Source organism: Coccinella septempunctata, chromosome 1 (assembly GCF_907165205.1).
Source record: "Coccinella septempunctata chromosome 1, icCocSept1.1, whole genome shotgun sequence".
Taxonomy (NCBI): Eukaryota; Metazoa; Arthropoda; class Insecta; order Coleoptera; family Coccinellidae; genus Coccinella; species Coccinella septempunctata.
In genome coordinates, this window is record NC_058189.1 from 43,559,098 (window position 1) to 43,581,647 (window position 22,550).

At 34.5% G+C, this 22,550-nt stretch overlaps 1 protein-coding gene across 5 annotated transcripts in view; it reads left to right on the top strand.

Moving 5' to 3' along the window:
• The window catches only part of LOC123322982 (titin), a 147,434-nt gene that overhangs the window by 94,538 nt on the left and 30,346 nt on the right, over nt 1–22,550 (top strand). For all 5 annotated transcript variants that reach the window (XM_044911117.1, XM_044911115.1, XM_044911116.1 and 2 more), the window contains 8 exons: nt 1,088–1,444; nt 6,103–6,279; nt 9,361–9,855; nt 9,915–10,187; nt 10,242–10,433; nt 10,487–11,999; nt 14,021–14,184; nt 19,853–21,623. In XM_044911117.1, the coding sequence (XP_044767052.1) occupies nt 1,088–1,444; nt 6,103–6,279; nt 9,361–9,855; nt 9,915–10,187; nt 10,242–10,433; nt 10,487–11,999; nt 14,021–14,184; nt 19,853–21,623 (4,942 nt within the window). The remainder of the gene's footprint in view (nt 1–1,087; nt 1,445–6,102; nt 6,280–9,360; nt 9,856–9,914; nt 10,188–10,241; nt 10,434–10,486; nt 12,000–14,020; nt 14,185–19,852; nt 21,624–22,550) is intronic.

A 22,550-nucleotide genomic window follows, 5' to 3' on the forward strand; every position in this document is an offset into this window, starting at 1 on the left:
GACTTGCGGGCATTTATAATTTAGGGTGTCCCCTAGCACTTAAGCGTTCCCCAAACGAAATTGTAGCTAAAAGTCGCTTAAATGGGCTTAGGTATTCCTTAAAATTTAGGGATCGTTGGTGAAAAAGGGCATAAGACAATTTCTTTAACTGCTCGATTTGCTGCTCACTTTATTTCATCCAAACCATTGAAAAAAATTAACATCATCTATAAATTTCCTTGTGCATAATTAAAATTGTAAATCATTTCTGATTTATGAGCTATTATTCACTGATAGTCTATGAAACGATCATAACTAAGTTGTGATTAATAAGCCATTACTCACTAGTGTATCAAACTTCATGGTAACAACCACATATATAAAGAAGTCTATGACAAAAACAAAAAACCCAACTGTAAGCAGTTAGTGCCCAAATAAAAGTAGATAAGTTCGTACTTTAGGGCCCCTTTACACTGAAAGAGATACGCTCCAAGACTCTGCTGAAATATAACCGAGGCTCCTAAATATATGAAATGTATACGGTTGGTGTTGCTTTGGCAACTAATCCCAACAGAAAGAGTTCTTCAAATCTCAATTGTTAGACGGTCCTAATACACTTGGAGTGCATTGAATACAGATCCAAACAAATAAGATAATCTTTTGAAGACGTCTACCGCAGTTGTGGGTGAATCTTCTGGTGAAATACCCAAAAGACCACTGCTGAAAATCCCGAAAATTCACATTTGGGAAATATGTTCTGTGAATATGACATTGTAGAATACCATAATGCCATTTCATAATGAGTTCATTCCATTATCAGATGGCTACTATTTCTTTGGGCATTCAAAAAACTTTTCGTCTTGGATAGTTATACAGTGATAAAACCCTAAAGTACATGTCACTGCAATTTCATTTACAATTGTACTTCCGTATCGTTTACGAGTTTACACTGTAGTGCAACCTTGACATTTAATAATTTTAGCTTCATTTTCGCATTTTTATGGCGTTCATTTTATCTCCGGCATTTTGTACATGCACTTACATAACTATGCAGTATCAATATTGTAACTTTCAGGAATACATGTAAATATTACCCCATTTTTTCTAGGATAAGGGTAACGAAATCAATAGTCTCCTACTCACCCTTCCCCCTATAGTTCAGTATCTCGACGATGAAAGACGAAAGGACGTGGATGGAAAAGTTGAAGAACTGCACGAAAGGTGGACTGATCTCAAGAATATTCTCAAAAATAGACTGGATTTGGGCAAGATTTACGTCAAATTCCACTCAGAAGCTGACATTGTTAACGCAGAAATAGATAAACTAGAGCTTGAATTCCTATCACATGGAACTGATATTGACGATGATACATTCAAGAGAATGGAGATCAAATGGGAATCTTTGGAGCCACTCTATCAATCTGCGAAGAATACAGGTCTCACCTTCATAAATGACGCTAGGAAGGTAGGAAAAATTCTGTTTTTTATATCGTCTTCAACATTTTTGTATAAGGCAAAATAATAAGTGCTACTAATAATACTAAAAAACAAATGTTTCACATCGTTTAAATCGAAGAACGAAAGAAAAACCCACTCTTCCTTCTGTCTAGAGTGTAAAAAATTGAACTAATACAACGTCTTTTTTTATTTTTTCTTAATAGCACCCAAAAAAAATTATACGCAATATATTTTTATTTATTATATTTTTCCATGTTTTTGTCACACCGGACGTAGCTATCAACTTCAAAAATGACTTAATTGATATTTCAGATCTTTCCATAGTTATTTGAGCAGATCTTCAATTCGCGATGACCACAAAGATGTGATCTCTATAAAATTGAAATAATGAAATTTTCAGGAATTTTTATTGAAATCATTTCGTACAATTTGTTTCACGTGAGCGAGTCACTAAATTTTGTGTCCCATTCCTAAAATTAAGATACGAGCCGTCAGTGTGATTTTTCATTAATCATCTGAAAAACTATCGAACAAAAATTTCCTATGGAGTATGGTCTAATCATCTTCCTCGTGAAGTTAATATTTTTATAACGGTCCACAATTTTTCACACAAACCATATGTTGAAAACTATTACACATGGTGACCCAGGGTTAATGGAAATACACACTTATAAGGATATAGGTTCAGGACCTCACGAAAAGTGCACATGTCTAGAAAATCTTCGTTGAAGAGTTACGTTATCGATTGAAATTCAGGTATCGATTGAAATTTAATCTGGGAGGACTCTGCATCTTCTGAAATTCTTTACGGTTTTCACTCCCCGCCTCTGAAAGAAAATCAATTGGAAAATTGAAATAATCGATTTGCTCTTGCGTAAATTCTCGCACTAATTTATCAAGAGCAAATCAGATGGAAAAAATTGTTGCCTGACAATGAACGAAAAATGGAACTTCTATATCGGACTCCTTCATCAGACGAATTCGCAAAAATCTTCAGAATTGTAGTTTGTCAATTGAGTTGGTTATGGATTTATTCCATTTTTTCAAAGTAGGACTAAGATGAACGAATAAAATTTTTGCATAGTTATTTTTCTAATGGATGTGCACGTGAAACTAATCTTCTCACTCATCCCTCATAGCTAGAGAGGGTTGTAATCGACAAACCTTTTTGATATTCTACCATAACTTCCACAGGCTTCGAATTTCATCATTAAAAATATTGCATTGAGAGACATTTTTTTTTGAAAACTTAATTGTTTCCTGATTTTCATCGTAAAAATGATAGTGTTCCGGAAAAAATAAAATGTCCTTTTCTCTGTTTTTGAAAAACCAACCGAATACCTTCCAGATTTCTTGTTGCGTAGGATCGAACTTTTGTAATTTCGAACGTCTGACCACCAGAATAGCATTAATGATTCACTTAGTTTTATGTGCTTGGTTTGTGACGAAATTATGCCAAGAATTTGTCAAATGAGGAATATGCTAATGCGATGTTCAGAAACAAACTAATGATCTAATTCATTCTTTTCCAACACAGTTAAAAGACAATAAAGTTTCTAGAAAAAAAAGTAATTTCAATACATATTTTCGATGAGCCTTAATGAAGAGTTAGGATTGCCTATTTGTCTCCTCTTTAGCTATGGGAAATTAGTGAGGAATTGAGTTCTATGTGATTTGAACCTATTTATTTTTTTATATTTTAAACATAAACTCAAAATATGACTTTTCAACATGAACTTAAAAATGGTCAGATTTTAATTGCATTAATAGGTTCAAATCACAGGGCGATTTGGAAAAAGTAATAACTGAATGCATGTGTGAAAGAATCCATGGCAAGCATGGCCTACTATTAAAGAAACAAACATAAATAATATTGATTTTTCTGATTTTTCAAGCTAAAATTTATCAAAGATTGGGTTGTGATACATCAATGTATTCAGGCAAAAATTGGACGTCAAAATGTACAGTGTAATCCCCCAGTCAACCAGTTTTAGTCACAGGGAAGTTGTTGGGAATTACCACTGTGGAAATGCGACTTCACAAAGTTGATTTAAAAAAAGGCCACCAGTACTTACTGGAGAGTGCTTAATGTCCGCAACATCGCATATCGCGGGTAATTACCCAGTACATCACATAGTAGGTGTAAAAAAAGCACCCTAGGGAGCAACTTTGCGACTTCTCATTTTGGAGGTTTTTGGAACGATTATTTTGACAGAATAAACTACCAAAGTGTATCCTCTATTGAAGTTATATTCATGTTCAATTTGATAATTACCATCGTGGCAATCAATTTGCACTCTATATTCGAGGCATTCTGAGGAAAAGTGACCCAAGCTACAATTTTTCTGAAATTGAATTAACAGTAAGAACTGCCTGAAAATGAATCAAAATTTTATATACTCGTAAACTCAATTTCAGAAAAAATGTAGCTTGGGTCTCTTCAGCTCTGAACGCCTCATTTGTACCCTGTGTTTACTCTCTACTCTTACCTACATATATTTCGCATTCTGCTCTCGTCCTCAAAAGGGAAATTGAACAACTATATGAATTACTGATATCTTTTTATTCAAGATTAATATGTTTCATACAAATCCAAATATATAAAATAAAGAACATATATCTTGTTATAAATCTTCATTCCACTTCAGGAACGGCATGGTCCAGTTGAAGAAGAAAAAATCAGAGCTGTATTGATAGTAATAAATTGAGTGTCATGAAAAATCTAACAACAGTAGAAGGTGATTTTTTCCAGCACAGTATCTAAAATAATAATTTGAAGTTCTCCCGATGATTCAAATCAATTGCAAGTTTGATTTTGAAGGTTGTGAATGTTACTTATCACCTAAATTCATATGAGGTATGTTGAAAGTTGAACGTTACAAAGGTGCAAAAAATGGGGAGGATAAGAGGGCCAAGAAGTGATCATGATGTAGTCATTATTTCAATAGGTTATTTAACTACTCACCTTTTACTGCACGTTAATTAATCAATCAACGTCAAGTAACACTTAACTAAAACGAAATTTAATAATAGAACAGCTCGGTTAAAAAAATTATTCTAAAAATTCATTCATAAAGATTTTGTTTGTTCATTCTCTCAACACAACGCAGTCACAGAACGAAACACGTCACACCACGTTTTGCACAGCGGGATTTAGGTTATGAGTTAACCTCGAGACCACGTGCTGATAAATAGAACATTTCAGACAGTTACTGAAAGTTTTTCTTAGAGAAGTCGCTGGGTAGACTTCATCGAAATTTATTCACAACACATCATTTCATGTTCTAAAAATATCACAGATTCAATATTTCAAAAATATCAACAGAGAGAAGTCGCATAATAGTAGCTATGTTCACTTCATCGGAACATTTCGATATGATGTTACATGCAACCACTAGGGATCTAAAGTTGAGGAATTCGCAAACTTAACAATATGCGGACGTTAATGTCCACAATGTGAAATCTTAAGTACATCTATGAAACTTCTCAAAGAAGCGCTCCAATGCGATATTTTTGGGTACTCCCTGCGACTTACTGTTACATTTCTGGTTGACTTGAAAACTACCAATTTAGGGCTCAATCTTAAAAACAGTACTCCAAAAAAAAATTTTAATCAAGCCACTGACTTTTATGTTGAAATATCTATCGAAATAATCTAAATATCTCATATAGGGCCAGAGAAGTAATAACATAATAACAAAAGTGAACATTTTCGTTTTATCCCTGTATTTCAGGAACAAAAGTAGTTGGAATATTTTTGTTTGTGGCTTTAAAAGCTTTACAAAAAAAGTTATACAGGGTCGCGAAAACATCATGTCTCTATTTTCAATAATAGCTAAGATATGGTGCAGTCTCAAATAAAATGGGACACAGTGTACATCTCTATTTGAAAAATACCACTGCAAAATTTCATTCACTTATCTGTCCCTCAGTTTCACCTAAAGATTGTAGATTATAATAAGAATTAATAAAGATGCCGATATAAATAGAAGGGCAGATGCTGACCATGGTTTCGGTCTCATTCGACCTCGTCAGAGCAACACAGCTCCTTCTCCGATGGAAAAACTCTTGATTGAATAGTATTGATTATAATTTTTGTATTCAACTTTTCATCTTTTCTTCAAGTACTGAACCCATATCCGAATTTATTTCCATCAATCCTGGGACACCCTGTATAACCGTAATCGGAAATCTTTTCTATGGCCTACAATGAACCCATGACTGACATGATGTTTTCAATGGAAAAATTTTGAAACTAAATATAATTTTACAATGGAAGATTTTTTTGAGGGAACATTTTAGCATTTAATGATTTCATCAAAATCATAAAGAACTTGTAGGGATTGATACCATATTCGGCGATTTTTGTCGAAATTTAACTGGACTTATGATCTCCTGACAGATACATATCAGTCGTTATCCCTTTTTTCATTACCGCAATGGCAGTGCATCCTATCTCTCAGACTAAATGCTCCTTTCGAGCGGAGCCGAATATAAACCCATAAAATTAGGAATAACCGAAAAACTTACAGTTGTTCCCTTGCCAAAGAACAAGTTGTAAAATTTCGCAACTGAAAATAAATCTATCCTCTGCCGTTGCCGTAACGATCTCTTTGAACAGGTCCTCTCTCACATCGTAATGAAGAACTAAATTTATCTTTTCAGGTATCCGAGCCGCATCTAGATACTAATCGTGCATGTGCTTGCGTCGAGGCTGTGCTAGAAAGACTGTCTGGAAGGCAGCTACAAGTTACAAGAACCTGGCAGACCATCCAGGCTGATGTTATCGAGAAACGGGAGTTGCTGATAAAATTGGAGGAAACAGTTATGGAAAGTACAAAAGTAAGTTTTAATGGAGGTTGATTCTCTTCGAATAACTTTTATTGTCGATGTACGCAATGAAGAGTTCATACCTATATTATGACCTTTTATCTATATTATATTACGTTTCCTTTAATTTTGTTTGGTGAGATATTTCTAGTTCAATTTTTTCATTTCCTGAATTATTACACTAGCTCTTCAAGATTAGGATTCAGTTTCAAACCGCACTACTATTCCTTCTCATTTTTTATCGTAGGTACATTAGATCAGAAGAAACATTTTTGTCTTGTACTTATGAGAGCTGCAGGGTATAAGATCATTTATCAGCAATATTTTGTTGTGTTAGACTTTGAAATAACAGATGCTGGTGACATCTTAGAGCGAATTTCACCAAGAATATAACGCAAGATTAGACGGAACTGGCATAATGGAATAAAGAAAATCTCCGATTTATGCCGATTACGTATCTCAACTTCAGTTAAAATGGACTGTCTCTATAGGTTTTGTGGTTTTTCTTTACCCTTCTTACTTCACTTCATAGACGAAGCAGACGTCAATGTTAGGAACAGTTTGTTTGATTTTGATCTGAGTTTGAGTTAAGCGGGGTTTATCACCCTTTGGTGAAACTGGCCCTTAGTATGTTTGATGCACACCCCAAATATGGTGTAAAAGTACCTATGTATTGAGAAAAACCAGCAAAGTTTAGGATAATTTTTCTCCGTGGTCGAATTGGATTCCATTCTTCGAATATAATCCACTCAATTTCCTAAGAATCATGGTCTCGTACTTATTGGTGCTCATCAGAGTCATACAACTATCTCCCCACTGATTCTGGACTCACGAAAGGTAAATTCAGTCCGATCTTGTTGACTGCTATGTGGCTCAGATATATAATCAAGTTAGACATTTCACATCGAGAATTATTGAAATAAACTAACTAACGAACTATGTACTTGACATCATTAGTGTCTTCCAATTTCTGAATGAAGTATACAGGAAGAGTCTTTGACTCGTACAAATATTTTTACAGTAAATTCTCGAGGTCAGAACAAACAATTTTTTTCTATACCATTCTATCGGATTCGACCCTGATAAAGAGATATGTCTATTTTGAGTTTTCATAATGAGATGTGTCACCCCTGAAAAAACAAATTCCCTTCAGAACAACAAGCTGAATCTATGACACAACACATCTGTGGATCTCTCTTTCCGCATATCACAGATATTTTTTATTTTGGAACATCAAAAATCTTGAAAACGGCGCATTATAGGTACGAGAAAATATTAAGAATACTTTTATTTCACAAATCTTTCAAATATTAATTAGGTAGCGTCCAACTTAGTTCCATGAGATGGGTTCTTTGAATTTTTGGTATTTTTGTGGTACGTAATGGTCATAATGAAAAAACTGGTTCGAAAAAAAATAAAGCATATAAATGGAAAACTCTATTCCGAAATTCATTTAATTCGATAAAACCGTTTTTTATGGTTTTCAACAGCCTGTATCTTTCAAATCGGGACGCTTCACAAAAATGGCAAAAAGAAAAAGTGTTTTTTTAGACCTCAAGAATCTACTGTTGAAATATTTGTACGAGTCAACGACTCACTCTGTATAGGCTCAAATTTCTGTCAACAATTCGTCAATTTCCTAGGTACAATAGATCAATCTATTTATTTTGAAATGGTTAACCTATTTTCACATTGTTTTAGTTACGTCTTCGTGTAGGAAATGCCTTTTTCAATAACAATTAAGAAATTATATTTTGATCTTTCTTTTTGCTTTTTGCACGAGTTCAACAAAATATTGTTATGTACGTATTGCTTTCTAATGATCACTCAATACTGTGTAGGAATGCTTGAAGAACGGGAATTAATTGAAGCCTTAAAAGTTATGTATATACATTTATATAGGAAGTCAATATCCATCGAGAAGGATTTACACACCAGTGGATTCGGTTGACCATAAAAATTGATATTAATCAATTTTTATTTTTCATGTATGCTATGGGTGTTTGTCCCTTGTTGAGTTTCTTCAACTAGCAACCCTAACTTTTTATGACAGAAATGAATTGATTTCTCCCTGCGGATGATTTGGTCATTGATGGGATTTTGTACAAACCCTTTTTCATAATAGTTGAACTTGTTGAATATTGAGTTCGAATTTTAACTTTTTTTGTGTATTTTGGAATGAACATCTGGCGTGAGTTATATTTTTGAGATTTTATCAAAAACATGCATTTTTCATATGGTAATATGTAATTGATTACCTGGAATGAAAATCATAATTGCACAATAAATTGACAAAATTGATACGCCTTTTGAACCTTCATCAACTTCTTTCAACGAAAAAAGCAGGTAAATGAGGCCTCAAAAACATTATTCACGATTGCTCTGGAGGCTATTTTAAATAATACTGTAATCATATTGTCGTTTAAAATATATCATTTTGGAAAAGAGTTGAAAGTCAAAAAATAAATGATAAAAATAGTCACAGTCATTTTTATTTCGAAAACAATTATTACAAGTTGGTCTGCTCACAGCAACTACTTGAGTGTACCTATATATATCATTGACTTAAAAATTCGAATTCAGTTTGATCATTTCATACTTCAAAATAAAAAAAAGGTTCACAAAAACTCCATCAATGACATTTCTTTACATTTAAAAGCTCAACGACTCTTCAACCCTCGTAGAGGGTCGGTTAATTTGAATTAAAAATCGACCTGTTCAAGCTTTTTTTACGGAATAATAAAAACGGCAGATATAAATTTTGTGCGATACTTATTACTCACTTTGTGTGTTGAAAAATTAAACACTTGCTTCATTCTTCACACTCACAAAGTAAGATCCAATTACTTCCTTTGTTACTCTTTTTACCCATAGTGCGGCTCTGGACAAAACGTAGAACGTAGATATAAGTTAATTGCGATATGTCTCTGGAATTCAGTCGATAATCAACTAACTCAGTTTTGTACTATATCTTACTGCTCCCAATGTTAAATTTAGATGTATTCTATAAATAATTTGAAGGGCTGGTGGTGCATTCATAAACATGGATGTCTGATTACTGCATGAACTTTCAATATTACGCATTTTTTTCAGACTATAAACTGGGTTACGAAGCTGGAGGCTCAGTTGTATCCTGTAGTGACTTCGAGTTCTGAGATCCCCAACGAAATAGCTGCTTCGCTCAGAACAAAATTGGAAACAATTCTTCCAGATATAAGACGTGCTCAGAATGAAGTTGAACAAAAAATTAGAACGGCAGATGCACTTATTGCTAAGACGAAAATCTCAGATGAAAAAGTCTTCACAGTTAAACGTAGACTGGATGAACTGAATCAAAAGTTGATCGATATATCAGCTGAGTACCAAAAATTGGTACAAGATTTGATAGATTATTTCGGTAACCTTCAAGACTTAAAGAATTATGTACGGAAAATCGATGAACAAATGGGGAATGTGATGGATATAACCGATATCAACAAAATCAGAGCGTTCATCTCCGAGTACGAAACGTCAGTGCAAATTATGAATACCAAAATGAACCGTCTTTTGGATGAATGCGATGCCCTAACGAGAAAAATCTTGAAACAGGTAAAGTATCAATCATTTCCTCTTCTTTTCAAATGAAGACAAATTTTGCTTCCTTCAAGGAACCACAAATTGCCGCAAGCCATGATGTACAAAAACTCAGACATACGTTAGAAGTCAACAGAGTCGCTTGGGAAACTCAAAATCAGCGAATAAGAGAATTACTGGATAAACAGTACAAATTCTGTCAGTTTGATCAAGATTTGAATAACATAAACAGAAGCATCAGTAATTTAGAACAACAAAACCAAGAACTCAAAAACAAACATGGAAAATCACTGGATGAAGCTAGATCTTCATCTTTTGCGTATGGAAATTTCGAGAAAACTATTCAGGTAGGCCATTCAACCTTCATTTGAAAAACGAGTATTAAATCTCAAAATTTTCAGGATCTGGACAGAAAAATTGGTGATTTCATAGTATATGGTGAACGACTGATGACAGAAAATTATAGCCACTCTCCCACAATTCAAAAACATATCACTGAGCTTCAAGATAGGTGGAGTAATTTCAAGGTTCAAATCCAACAAACTCGCCATCTAATAGATTTGAGTATTCAATATTTCCAACTAATACAAGAGGTAAATAAAATGTCTGAGTGATGATATCGATTCAATTTTTTTTGAATTTTCAGGCGGACCAATGGTTCAAAGAAGGAAACACGCTGTTGGTTTCAATTGCGAGAAGATCGACCTTAGTCAAAAGACCTGAAGAAGCTGAAGAACTGCTGAGGGAAATTTCAACATTCCTCAGACCTGGTGAGGAGAAGCAGAATGAGAGAATTAGGAGAATTACCGAATTAGCTGAAGAAATTTATGGCCGAGAGTTACCTACGCAACTGAACCACGTTTTGGATGAGAGTAGAGAAATGATCAAGTCTTTCAGTATTATCCAGGAAGAACTAGACACTCTGAGCAGGAATCTGATTAGAGCAGAACAGGAAAAAATACGTTTGCAGAAAGAACGAGAAGAAGAAGCAGCGAAACTTGCTGCTGCAAGAGAAGCTCTTGCTCTCGAGGAAGCAAGAGCTGCTGCTGAGAGGGAGAGAATTGCATTAGAGACTGCCAAAAGAATTGAACTAGAAAATTTAGAAAGAGAGAGACAAGCTGCTCTACAGGAGGCCAGAGCTGCAGCTGAAAAGGAAAGAATTGCATTAGAAGAAGCGAGAAGAGTTGAATTGGAAAACTTAGAAAGACAGAGGCAAGCTTCTCTACAAGAGGCCAGAGCTGCAGCTGAAAAGGAAAGAATTGCGTTAGAAGAAGCAAAAAGAATTGAATTAGAAAACTTAGAAAGGCAAAGACAAACGGCCATACAGAAAGCAAAAGCTGAAAGGGAAAGACTCGCGTTAGAAGAAGCGAAAAAAATCGAATTAGAGAATTTAGAAAAACTAAGGCAATCTGCTCTGGAGGCAGAAAAAGAGAAACGTTCCTTGGAAGAGAGTATAAATAGGTTGAAGGAAGAGGAATCTCTTCATAGACGCGAAATAGAATACAGAACTCAAATAATTCAGGAGGTGCAATCAGTTCAAAGAACTTCTTCTGCGGAACAAATGAAGGAAATAATGGAGGTTCCAAAATTCGTAACTCCTTTGGCTGATGCTGTTATTCAGGAAGGATCCAAATTTTCGTTCATTTGTCAAGTGACTGGCCATCCTGCTCCAACAATTATTTGGTATAAGGCTGGGGTACCTATTCAGAACAATCCAGATTATCAAACAAGTAATGTACAAGGAATGTGTACGTTAACGATCGAAGAAACATTCAGCGATGACTCTGCAAGATACACTTGTAAGGCAACTAATAGCGCTGGCATTGCCGAAACAAGCGCTTTCTTATCTGTCAAGGAAACTGAGCCGCAGGAACAACTACTTCCACCTTCGTTCACGAAATTGTTGGAGCCTGCTTGCGTTAGGGAAGGAAGTTCCTTCGAGTTTCACTGTAAAGTGGAGGGAAACCCTCTTCCCAATGTTCAGTGGCATAAGAATCAAGAGTGCATAGATTATGCACCTGGATACAATATAACTTATAATAATGGAGACGCTGTTTTGAAAATTGAAAATGTTGAATTGAAGGATAAAGCTGAATACACTTGTAAAGCCTCGAATCAACTCGGCTCTGCTCAATCCACTGCGAATCTCATCGTTACTCGTGAGTTTTCTAATCTTTTCAATGCTTTATTTTTGTTTTCAAGATACAGGGTGTTTCACGAGTAGTTTGCCATGGGCTAGTGGTGAATGCAGATCATCTAGGCCTCGCTTCTTTGGTCCTTAAGGCCATTAGTTTCGGGGATACAGGGTATCCCCGATTTTAATGAAATTTTGTGAACTCGTCGACCCCTTCAATGTGACAGATGCAATTTCAAGATACTCAGGACAGTCATCAGAATATTGGGATTTATCTTTCAAATATCAAAATCTATATTTCCTGGATACATTGGAAAAAATTGTTTTCAGAGAATTGAAAAAAGGATATTTTTGTCAATCAAAGTCAATTTCAACTTCGCATTTCTTACTTTTCATAAAAGATAAATGACGAACGAAATCATATATTGCATGTTCATTTTTGAAAATACGGTCCTGTTTTCAATTATTCAGTTATAATTTCCTTTGCCACTTGTGGATATTTTGGATAGCAAAAAACCCTCCCAATTATTCTTCGTTCTGAGTCATCAATACACCAAGTGTTCAAGCACGTTGCCTAAAAAATATATTTGAAAAATGTATTATTGAACTATAAACTGTTTCGAAATTATCAAAAAAAATGTTTTTGTCAATTCCTAAAACAAAAATTCTTCAACTGATCCAGAAAATATACATTTTGATATTTGCAAAACAAATCTCAATATTTTGAGTTCTGTCCTGATAATTTATCATCTCAAAGGGCTATTGTACATAAATGAGCCCAAAATTTCCACCAAAATTGGACTATTCGTTATCACCCTGTATTTCCAAATATAATGGCCTCTGGGTATAACAGAAGCAACTTTTCTGAAAGGCCTATACTTCATTCAAATTTATTTTAGCAGTCGGTTGGCCATGAAATAATTTTCTCAAGTTTTTGTAACTAGAACGAAGTTAGGTTGGCACTCATGAAATGTCGTTAATGTCATAACGCCGTTGCCACAACTAATATCAATTTTTATTACGAAAATGCCGAAAGTGATTGAAAAAAGAGACAGGCTTTCAGGAAGTGCTATTTAGAATTCAGGTCCGCTCATTCAAATAGTTCTACCCTGATATTCTAAAATCCACAATACGTCAGACGATAGCGAACATATTCAATGTAAGAGAATTTATATAATGTTTCATCTGAATCTAAACGACTTATATTTCAGCTGAATATTTCCACAATCAGAAAGATTGTGAATGAAGAGTATGACAAAGAATTTCCTTCTATTGGGAGACCCAAAAAAGTGGTGGCATTTGGGAATTTTATATTTGTATTATGTAATGTATTAAGATGAATAGCCACAAATACGCGCAAGTTATTGCCCTGTTACTGTTTATTCATGTGAAATTTTTGTTCAACGGTGAAGTTGCATCTTAACTTGAAACTTCCTTCAACTCCTTTTACTTATATTGATGCAAGATGATTTTTGTTGAAAACATTCTTATAATTATCTGTTAATTCCTTCGGGAGATACCCATTGCCAACCACTGCATCATATGCATTTCATCTTCGGGTTAATATTTTTGAAATCTACAAATGATGTAAGCCAAAGACGATAACGAACATTAACTTTCCTCAAGCTAGTGCATATTATGATATTATACTGATCTCTTGTATTTTCCATGCAAATAACTGGATTTGGTATGCCTTCAATCAGTTTGTATAAACTTCAATTATGTTCGTCACATACCTATTTTCCGAAGAGATTCGACATTGTGATAAAATACGTAGAAACAGAAACTTTTACGTAGAACGGGCAACATAGCGTTGATTTAAAACCCAAAAATGTTTTGACAAGCTTCATAACCCCACATTTTCGTACTATACAGAGTGAAATGTGTCAAATTTCCATGGCCAACCGACTGCTAAAATAAAGTTGAATGAAGTATAGATGACCCTCATTCACCACTAGGCTATGGCCAACCGCTCGTGAAACACCCTGTATAAACATTTAATTGATTGATAGGTGATAGATTTTGATTAGAATATAACAATTTCAGCTATGATTCCTACACGACCACCTGTAATGATATTACCACTGTCGAATGTTATGGCTAGAGCTGGACAAAAAATAAAATTAGAATGTGAAGTTACTGGACTACCCGCTCCGGAAATCGTCTGGTTCCAAAATGATCTTCCACTCAAAGAGACACGAGAGTTGAAGGTGAGTGGAATGAAGAATGCGCTCATTTGTTTCCAGAAGCACACTCAAACTTCTAGGAAGTTGTTCTAAAATTTGCAACGACATAGTAATTGGAAGACAACTTGAACACATATTTTGCTATCCAATAATTTTCTTGATAAGTGTTGAAGTGAAGAACAATTTGGTACGAAAACACAGGACCGATTCTTGCTTATTCCGTATTCGGCTTAAGAAGTTGTTCACTCTTCACTCACTATACATGGTGTTCCCGGATCGATGAAATTAATTTGGATGTCGGTTCAGGATCTAAAAATAAGACGAAAATTTTCATGGAGGTATGTCCGGAAACGCTTACGTTGCTTTAAATATGAGACTTGGTTTTGGATTTATTCAATTTTTTCAAAATAAGACCAAGAACAACAAATTTTGCAGAGTTATTTTTTGAGTAGAGATGCTTCTGAAACTCCAGACTCATACAACATAGCTAGAGAAAGGTAAAAACGACAACTTTTTTTTATTTTCTACCATAGCTTCGAATATCATCAATAAAAACTATCCTTTAAAAAGACAATTTGAAAACTTCTTGAGTTGTAGCGTAGAAATGATAACAAGTGTATTTCTTAGGTATATAGTGATCTGAAGCAACTCATAATAATTGCTTGCCATTTCATTTTAGAGGTCAAATACTGTGTGCTACGTTTAAAAAAAATATAAATTTTTGGTTTATATCTTTATTTTTAAACACCCTGTATACCTAAATGAAAATAATTTTAAATTGGGCTTTCAAACACCCTACACACATCACGAAACAATATTCTCAAATTATCTTTATTTACACCCTCAAAATGAGCTCCGCATCTGTGGTAGGTCACCCGGTATATATGGAATAGTATGAATAGAACTTTTCAGATGTCGAAAATATTTGCAAATATCTGCCATTTCTAAATTTTTTTTAAACTTAACCCATTATAATCAAGTGTAAGATTCTGTCGTGAATGTGTTTCAAAATAATGTTTGATTTGTTTGAGTAGGAATTTCGATTGAGATAATATTTATCGAAAAAGATTTGACATTGCCAGTTAATCGCGATGTGAAATGTCTTTTGCCGCATAAATTTGAAATAAAATTTATGAAAATATTGCAAGTTGAATTATTACCAATTTATACAAATTATATGGCAGCTGTTAAATTGGTCCTCAGATTATTTGGATGGGGCAGTAAAAAAGTTAGTTTTCTGTAAAACTTCTGAAGGCGAACCACACTTCATTTGAGGAGAAAAATTCGTCCTGTAAAGAGGAAGGGTACAGCTAGTTGAGGATAAAACAGAAAGAATTTTTTAACTGGTATAAATGGCGAATCATCAACATTGAAATATTAGAAATAAAGTTACGAAACTTGATCAGTAAAAACTATAAAACAAAACATTAACAATTGTTATCATTTGGAGAAAAAGCTCGTTAGCTTTGCATTCCCGAAATAACCACCAACAAATTTATTCTGACACATACTTGACCGAATTCCCAATGAGTCAAAGTTCGAATGAAACAGAATTCCATATTCTTTGGCCAAATGATGTTTGCACACGACACAATAAAAATATGACAAACACATCGAAAAATTGAGTGGGCAGTTTGTGATACACACTTCATATATCACATATGGTCCTTTTATAAATCAATAAGGTACTCCTTTTTTTTTCAAGAATCCTTGATATGAATGAAGCACAGGAAACGCTCCATTTTCGAGGTACAGGGTGTTGTAATTAAACAAAAAATCATTAGGTACTCATATATTCCCAATATCTCGAAAATACCCTAGATTTGTTTGATTATTGTACATGCAGATTCAATATAACAATAGGTACATTCTTTTCAGGGTAAAGTTTTTTTTTCTTCAATGGTGATACAATTATAGTGCTCAATATATATTTTTAATGAAAATAATGATACTCCCCAATTCTTTCAAATGAATTTCATTATTATAACGTATATTTTCATATATAAATGATAAATGATTCACTTATGCTCGCTTGCTAGATACCGATTCAAAAATGAAATGCATTCATTGATTTTAATTCCCACACTCTTAGTCTCAGTTCCGCAATTTCGCATCAGTAGTATTCTGTGGTTATCAGAACTCAGAACTCCCGAATTCTTGAAAAATTATGAAAAAGAGACAATTGTCTCTCTTTCTCACTGCATTATTACTGGGGGTCATCAGTTTGGCAGTTTGAGCATTCATTTTAATTTCATTTATCATGATAAATAATATATCCTACAGTTATTCGTTCCCTTGAAAAGGTAATTGAAAGACCTTCAAATTGAGATGTCACATGACATACTCCCACATTGAAGAAGAAATGAATACGTTTTCTCGGACATGCCGAGCATGTTTTTTTCTTGAAAAGTAATTGACGCATAACATTTTTGAGCGCCGGATATGATCAGGAGACCGTACTGAAATCGAATTTAATCAACGGTGAGCAGGTATTTACAAAGCTCCTTTTCCATTTTCAAAATTCGCAACTCGCAACCTCTTATTAATTAAATATACAGTAAATGATGAGTTGTGCTACTAACAACATACAATTAAGTTTAAAAAAAATTCTGGATTAATCCAACTCGTTAAATTAATTTTAAAATCCAAACATGGACAAAGAATTGGTTTAGATTGTATTTTCAAAAAAGATCCCACCTCTCCCCAATATCTAGGTTCATTTTCCTGCACTGAGAAGTAATTGATTGACAGCTTTTCTGTCAATCATGTTGGTTTCATTCCTCAGCTCATTACATTATAGCTCTGTTCTATCCCTGATGTCCTGAGATGACAATAACTACCCATGTATTCAGTGAACGGTTCGTAAGTTATAAGTTATCAAAAGTTCTGTATGATGTCATTTAATACTCGGCGTCATCTATCAGTCCTCAGGATCAAGGCTGTTGTTTCGTCTTCATTGATTTCGATTCATTGGAACATATCCAATCTTTCAGATATCGATTGAAATTTATTCTGGGAGGATTCTGCATCTCCTCATAAACTTTTTAGGGTTTTCACTCCCAATCTCTGAAACAAAATCAATTAAAAATGAAATCAACGATTTGCTCCTGCGTAAATTCTTGCACTAATTTGTCAGGAGCAAATTAACTAGAAAAAATTGTTGCCTGACAATGAACTCAAAATAAATAACGTTGAAATAATTCTAAGTTGTAACGTTTCGGAGTCTATATCAGACTCCTTCATCAGACGAAAAATCTCTTTTTGAAAATCAAAGACTTGGTGGCGATATGTAGACGATATTTTTGTGATTTGGCAACATGGTAGAGATGAACTAGAGAATTTTTTTGATCATATTAACAAGAAAGAACCTACAATAAAATTTACAATGGAATTAGAGCAGGATAACAAAATTTCATTCCTAGATGTTTCAATAAAAAAGTTTTCGAATTATTTTGAAACGAGCGTATACCGAAAAAAGACACATACTAATAGATATTTGAATTTTTATTCCAATCACCAAGTAAGTGTCAAAAGAGGTATCATTAAAACACTTTATGATAGAGCTAATTTAATTTCATCTACACCCGAAATTAGAAATAATGAAGTTGACTTCATTAAACATTTTCTTAGGGATAATCAATACCCGAAAAATTTTATTGAAAAAACAATATTAAATTTAGAGAGAAAAATGACTAACCAAAATCGTAATAATGATCAGGAACAACCAACAAACCGTCAAGAACAACCAAATTTGTTGAATGTAATTCCTTATGTTAATGGCCTTTCAGAAAAAATAAGAAGAATCGGTTCCAAGTTCAACATACGAACTGTTTTTAAAACGCAAAATGATTTAAGATCTATATTAACAAAAACTAAACCTTTGAACGAAAAACAAAAATAAAAAAATTGTATTTACAACATACCCTGTATTTGTGGTAAAACTTATACAGGTGAAACGTCCAGACCTCTAGAAATAATAAAACGCGAACATAAAAATAATATTAAAAATAGAGAAATTAATCGATCACAAATCACATTCACATTTGTTCTAATACGGGAGACCACATGATGGATTGGGACAACACTAAAATTTTAATGACGGAACCAGACCATTTTAAACGAAAAATTAAAGAGTGTATTCTATTAGATCAAGATAATAATTTGGCAAATTGTTCGGTAGGAATAGATCATATTCGGATCAATTTACTAAAGAAGGAACTGTCATCCGGTAATTTCAAAATTAAATGAATCAACGTTTCTATGCAGTCTCTGTTTCTGTGTGTTGACAATTAATGTCAAACAAAAGCCACAATTCAGAAGATTTTCAAAAAGAGATTTTTCGTCTGATGAAAGAGTCTGATATAGACTCCGAAACGTTACAACTTAGAATTATTTCAACGTTATTTATTTTGAGTTCATTGTCAGGCAACAATTTTTTCTAGTTAATTTGCTCCTGACAAATTAGTGCAAGAATTTACGCAGGAGCAAATCGTTGATTTCATTTTTAATTGATTTTGTTTCAGAGATTGGGAGTGAAAACCCTAAAAAGTTTATGAAGAGATATCCAATCTTTCTCTATAATGAAAATTATTCAATAACTTAAATTGTCACTATTCAATAACAGGCAACAATAAATCGAAAATGTGCTATCAATAAACAAAAATTTTCATTACATAAAAAGATAAGCACATCTAGTAATCGAAAACGTTATCATTTTGCCCAACTATTTGTAATTTATGAATTTTGAGCCAGAAAAGATCCCCAACGATTGGGATTATAAAAAATCATGCATACTCCCTCCCTGACTTAACGTCCTATAATTTCAGAGTAATTTCAGCCAAAAACCACAATTTGGTATTTTATCCACTCTTCACAAAAAATGGTGGGCATTTCTTGAATAATTCAATTTAGTTTTATTGAAATCTGTTCAGTTTTACTGGAAGCACCACTCTGTTATCTCCGGCAGCAACGAAGCTTAAGGTAGTTTGTAGGTATAGCATAAGGAAATCTAAAAAGGTATAAATAATATCTCTGAAATAGTTAAACTATCCATGTGTTGAAATTCTTAAATTCTAAAAGGTAACTAATTGATCTATCCACAATTTATCACGTAGCCTATCTTAAAGTCCGAACATATAAAAATAATTTTCATAATTATTCTGAGTTCATTCAATTCTATATTTCAAAAAAAAAAAACTAGAGTCATGGCACGAGTCTTTAACCGAATGAAACATTTCATAGCCACAATGAAATTTGATCCCGATTCAATTCCAAATGATGAAATATTATTTGAAATCCTTAAATTCAAAATCAAAGTAATTGGTTCGATCCCACTGAAACATTCAATCTTGCTGTAAAGAATTACTATTTCAGTGCCTATATCGTCCGGTATTCCCGGAAATACAGGAATACCGAATTTGTGTTTCTCCTATAAAAATAAATACACACAACAGTCAATGTCCATCCTATGTTTCATCTTGGCAAGAAGCCCATCAAAGTATTTTTCAGTCTCATGCTTAGGTCGGGCATTTCAATGGAGTAACGCAATTATCGTAAGATGTTCAATTGTTAATAAATGATTACAGTTATTGCGATTAAAATGAAACGCGCTTTTATAGATCGAGCCCCTCTGAACTAGATTCCCGCTGTTGCAATTCTATGCCATGTCTCTAAATATAATTCCGTTTTTCAGCTACAACGCGAAGGTGACAGAGCCACGCTAGTTATTTATGAAGCATTCCCAAAAGACGCTGGTAATTATAAAGTGACCGCAACCAACATCGCCGGTGAAGCATCAAGTGTTTGCAGTGTTTCCGTTAAAGGACGTCTTCCAAATGAAACTTCAGACTCGGAAATCGCCAGTGACATGGAGCCAGTGAAACCATCCATACAGTTACCACTGACCGATGTCACTGTGAACGAAGGAAGCAGAGTGAGGTTAGATTGTGTAATAGTCGGCCAGCCAGAGCCAGAGGTTATTTGGTACCACGATAACAGACCGGTCAAGGAATCGTCAGATTTCCAACTACTCTTTCAAGGAGATCGATGCTCGCTGGTGATCCAGGAAGCGTTTTCTGAAGACGCCGGAGAATATAAAGTTGTAGCCTTGAATTCAGCAGGTGAAGCTTCAAGCAAATGTTCCTTGTTCATCAAGCCTACTACAACACCTAGTAGCACCGATTCTGGAATGGAAAAGAATATTCCTGTTGGCTTCCCTCCAAAATTCAATAGTTTGTTGACAGATATTTTGGTATCTGAGGGCGAACAGGTTAAATTCGAAGGAAATGTGAGTGGTCAACCCAGACCGGATATAAAATGGCTACTGAACAACTTACCAATCACACTGAATGATAACGTGAAAGTCTCCCACGATGAAGACGGAAATATTAAGTTAGAAATAAAGGAAGTGCAGCCGCAAGATAAAGGGGTTTACACAGTGAAAGCAATCAATGAGCACGGGGAAGCCAAATGCTTCGCGCAGTTAATCGTGAAATCTTCGAGAGTGCCAGATACAGTAACCTACGAAGAAGTGAAAACAGCACCTGTATTCACCGAACTATTCAATGATAAAACTGCGTTCGAAAACACTTCCACTAAGTTTGAGTGCATAGTGACCGGCAAGCCCAAACCGAGAGTGAAATGGCTTTTCTGTGGAGAACCCTTAAACGGTAATAATTTCTTGGTGTCAACGTCAGGCGATCGACAAGTACTTTCCATTCCGAACATAACCAAAGATACTGAAGGAACCATAACCTGCATTGCCGAGAACGAAGTGGGAACAGCCAGTTGTGCTGCAAAACTGACGGTTCATCAGTTATCCACAATTAGTCTACCAGACCAAGCGAACCTTGAACGTTTCATGGATTCCTCATTTTCAATCAAGAGAGAGGTTCACACTGAATCGTCCACCAAAATGTCAAGCAGTGTTGTATCTTCCGGTGTGGATATACCGGAGCCCCAGACTAAAATACATAGTTTCAGTTCGCACAGCGAGAAAACATTCAGACAAGTGAATCAAGAGACTCCTGAAATATCCGAATCACACAACGTCGAAGAATATTTGCAGTTGGACAACAAACAGCCAATCATCCACGAGAAATCATCTTCCACTTTTTCCAATGTCAAATCGCAAAGCGATGTGAAATCGATTCAACCCACCTTGTTTAAACCTGTTGGAAAATCCAGGGCGCCAAAATTCACGACGCCTGTCATTGGTAAAATTGTTGACCAGAACACTACGGTGATATTGGAGGGAATTGTGGATGGACTGCCGACTCCTTCTATTGTTTGGACCAAAAATGGGAAGGATATTATTTTCTCTGACAAGATTTCGGCCAAATGGGAGTTCAATAAAGCTTCTCTCGAAATTAAGGATACGAATTCTAATGATGCCGGACGTTACACGTGCACGGCGATGAATGAGGCTGGAACTGCAATAAGCACGGCAGATTTGGTAGTTAGAAGTAAGTCATTCTTGTTTTCATCACTTATTATGAACTTTTTCATTATTTTTTGCCTAGATGGCCTCATAGAGATATAGGAATAGAAGATAAACACTCGTTCACTTATATTGAAATGATGCAGTTTAAATTTCAATGAATTGAAACAATCAATATTTTTTTCTTATATTATATTCATGTGGATAGCAACATATGATACATTTTTGAAATCAGCAAAAAATTTGCAGCAAGATGAAAGAACTTTCAACTATAGTTTATATTTGAAAAATCAGAAATCCCTGTCGTATCTCGAAAATGACTGGATCAAAAAATTTAATAATATCATATTTTCATTCTGCATAAAATAAGTGCCTGTAGAATGTAACACCGGATTTCGAATATGAGTTCAGACAAGCGAGATATTCAGCTTCATTGAAAATGACAATTTTTCAATTTTTGTTCATAACTCAAAATCTATGAACGCTAGGCTGGATCTGTTTTCAGTTTTGGATTGTTCAAGAAAAAAGAGCTCGAGAATGTGTCATCCGTTTTCTTCTAGCTGCTATAGTTATCGAGATCCCTTCAGTAGACAACGAATTTTGCCCTTCCTGTACACTTCACACCCTTCAATATGGTCTCATAAAATTTCGTGGCACACACACAAATTCTGGGAAAAATAATATAGATTACAGGCACTGCCTGAGTTTTTTTTATGCACATTCTGCGGAAAAGATTATTTCTATTGACGAGGGTCGATTCACCAGAGACGGTGTAATAAAAATGAGAAATTTGCATGTGTGTGTGGGACTGAAAAATTTCTTATACAAAAACTCAAAGTTATTCTCATTATAGATTCCCTATTAATATGTGGTGCGGTCTTGTTGATAACCAATCGATTAGACCTCATTTGTTGGATCAACATGCATGCGTGAATGTATTTAGACTTCTTGA